Source organism: Pseudomyrmex gracilis, unplaced genomic scaffold (genome assembly GCF_002006095.1).
Source record: "Pseudomyrmex gracilis isolate BER0280 unplaced genomic scaffold, ASM200609v1 scaffold_1494, whole genome shotgun sequence".
Taxonomy (NCBI): Eukaryota; Metazoa; Arthropoda; class Insecta; order Hymenoptera; family Formicidae; genus Pseudomyrmex; species Pseudomyrmex gracilis.
In genome coordinates, this window is record NW_018022078.1 from 25907 (window position 1) to 29304 (window position 3398).

General features: G+C 37.1%; 1 protein-coding gene across 1 annotated transcript; it reads left to right on the plus strand.

Moving 5' to 3' along the window:
- Window positions 1–1208: 1208 nt before the first annotated feature.
- Window positions 1209–1972, plus strand: LOC109862210. Its single transcript, XM_020442198.1, has 2 exons — window positions 1209–1256; window positions 1307–1972. The coding sequence occupies exons 1-2, from the start codon at window positions 1209–1211 to the stop codon at window positions 1970–1972; spliced, it is 714 nt and encodes a 237-aa protein (XP_020297787.1).
- The last annotated feature ends 1426 nt before the right edge of the window (window positions 1973–3398 follow it).

Sequence of the window (3398 nt, forward strand, 5' to 3'; positions counted from 1 at the left end):
TATGTGCAGCAACTGAATATGTCACTATTCATCTACTGACCCCCCCCCCTCACATGTGTGCAAAGTTATATCAAAATCAAAATTTTCGAGTTTGTCACTCTTTAGAGTGCACTTCTGATATAAAGAAACATATATATGTCGATTATGTGTCATAATTTTAAAAGCGTGCAAAGTTGTTCTATCAAAATCAGTAAGTTCCAATAGACAGTTTTGATTTATTTGTGACGTATCTCACGATACTCTTTTCTCACTTAACTTAGTAACTTTGACCTCGCGTATCTCCAAAACGAAAAATAGACTCAATCGAACATTTTTCTGCGATCAATGTCTCATCATAAGCTATCATTTAGCGTACTATTATATTTGATTCAAAATTTGAGGACCCCAAAACAGGCGAAATTTGATCCCGTTTTGTAGGATCACTCTTTACTTGTTTGCTTAATATGACGCAGCAAAAAGGATTCGCCTTTTTTCCAACACAAAAGTTCACCCAATACAATTTGATTAACTCGTTAAACTTGTCTGAAAAAATTAGATATGTTTTTCCATTGCTCGATATTCTAGCTCATATATTTTTTTGCAAAACTTACAGGTTTTATAAACATTCTTGAGCCGTTAAGATTCTGGCACAAGGAAATAGAATACGTCCGGTCAGTTAAATACCTGGGAGTCTACCTAGACATCAAACTGAGCTGGAGGACACATCTCGAAATAACGAGATCCAAATTTTACGTCTTTTTTTGAGCGTGTAAAAGAGTAATGGGAAAGTCCTGGGACATTAAACTGAATGTTGCCCTATGGATATACAAATCGGTATTGTTACCGAGATTAACATATGCTGCTGTGGTTTGGTGGCCTAGAGTAGAAAAGACGGAGGCAAAGAACCTGCTAAAAAGCCTATCGGATAACTACCTAAGGGCTGCGGCAGAGGCTATGAGAACCACACTAACAGAGGCGCTGGAAGTAGCACTTTGTATTCCTCTTTTAAATCAACAAATAGTCAGCGCCATTCACAGCATATAGACTAAAGTGTCTAAAGGGGGAGTGAAGACAATTCGAGATAAGTCATACCAAGCTCGGGTTTCTTCACAAATTTCCCTTCACACTGAAGCAAGATAGAATATATCAAGTGAACAAGGTGTTTTCTATAAACCTGTCCACTAGGGCTAAATGGAATAATAAAAACCTACAGATCCAACCGAACGTAGATGCGTGATTCACCAATGGATTTGGAGCAAACGACCGCTTTGGAGCAGGTATATATTGTCCAGAAAACAATCACAGTAAGTTTTTCTCTCTGGATAAGTTAGCCACGGTCTTCCAAGCGGAGGTCTTGGCTATCCTGGAATGTGCAAGACTCCTGCTCTCAAAAGAGACAATGAGCAGGAGGATCCATATCTACACAGATAGTAAAGCCGCTATAGGAGCCCTTGCTAAGACCATCACTGAATTGTCAGTGGTTCGGGACTGCATACAAGCTCTAAACAGACTGGGAGATCATAACAAGATCACACTAGTCTGGGTACCCGGCCATCAAGGTATCCGCGGTAATGAGATAGCGGACGGCTTGGCAAAGCTGGGCACCTTAGAGGAACCAGCTGGCCAAAAAGTCGGCGTTCTCTTTGCCGTGGGGAAAAATTGCATCAGGGATCGGCTGAAGCGAGAGCACCAGGACTCCTGGAAGAAACTGAAAAACTGTCGCCAGGCCAGACTTCTGATGAGTCAGCCATCGTCAAGCAGGGCTAAGGAACTGGCTATGGATAAAAATAGACTAAGATTAAGTATCGGTCTTTTTACTGGACACTGGGCTTTTAAGACACATTTGTACAACATGGGATTGGCCGACAAAACAAACTGCAGATTATGCGGTGAGGAAAATGAAGACAGCGAGCATATACTGTGTCGTTGTCCATCTTTAGTTCTTAAAAGATTCAGATCCCTGAGCTGCATGTTTTTGAAGCCCGAGGCCTGAAAAATATTAAGATCGGCCATCTGCAAAGCCTGGAAGAAAATGCCGGGCTGAAGCAGACAGGCCGATAAGCAACTAGCGGAGTCACAGAAGATCTTATAGATCTAGGTGACATAAAGATAGGAGCGGGTGGGCTCTAATAGCTCCTATCTTATTATTATTATTATTATTATTATTATTATTATTATTATTATTAATGTTTCATCATAAGCTATCATTTAGTACACTATTTAAAGTTTAAAATTTGAGGACCCTAAAACGGGCGATTTTTAGAATCACTCTTTTACAGTGGTTCACTTGGTATGAAAAAACGCATTTGGCGTACGGCGTATATTATTACATCGAAGGTACGGTACACTAATATACTTATAAGAACGTTTTAGGAAAAAATTGATTAGAAATAGTTAAAAATATGCCAGTACTAGAATGTGATATCATATTCTAACATGACAATGCGTCAAAGCATTGTGTGAAGAGCGTAAAAGATTGGCTGCAGGCTCAATCATAGTAACCTAATCTACTCAAAGCTCGGACTTAAACCCGACAGAAAATGGGCATATTTAAAAATAAAGTTAGCATTATATAAATATAATACTTTCTCAATGATTATAATTTTTTTGTAGCAAACAGTGCAGGAAAAGTGTATTTTCTTACGTCAGAATACTGCAAAAATATAGTACTAAGTATGCCTAAATATATTTAAATCATTATCAAAGTTAAAGGTTTGTAGACAAAATACTAAATGTATCAAAAACTAAATGTTTATTCAAAATGAGTTGCAGTGCAAGATCGACTACACGAAAAAACTTTCTATAAACTAAAATAATGAGAATAACACAAACGTTAAATTTTTCTTGTAAAATCTAGGCATCTTACACAACACGTATCTACGTATCTACGTATTTTGTTCTTTTTATTTACATACATACATTGAATAAAATAGTAATAATAATAATATTTTCCCGTCATTCCTCAGTAGAACATAGGTTTTCACGAAATTTCCACGAAACAATCCGACAATTCGTAAAGGTTTCAGTAATTATTAGATCTCAGATGTACAGGTGATTAGCCCATAGCATCCAAAGTGCGGATTGTAGAGTGTAATGGACCTACAAATGTTAGGTAAATTCCAAAAGTGCGCATGACACTTCGAGATTACAACTCAAATTATAAATTAATTAATTATTGGAGGCTCAATTCAATTTGTCTTTCAAATCGAATAACTTGATTGAAACGGCCCGAAAAAAATCCTACAATGTTGAGAACGAATTCGAACTCGAGACACTAATGTTCGCAACTCCCGTATTCAGGCCGCAAGACCAGTAAGCCGATCAGAATAAAATATTATTTATCTTAAAATTTTATAAGTGTGTTTAGTTTTGCTCCTACCTGTATATATTGTTGCGTTCTTTTATATATAAAATTATAA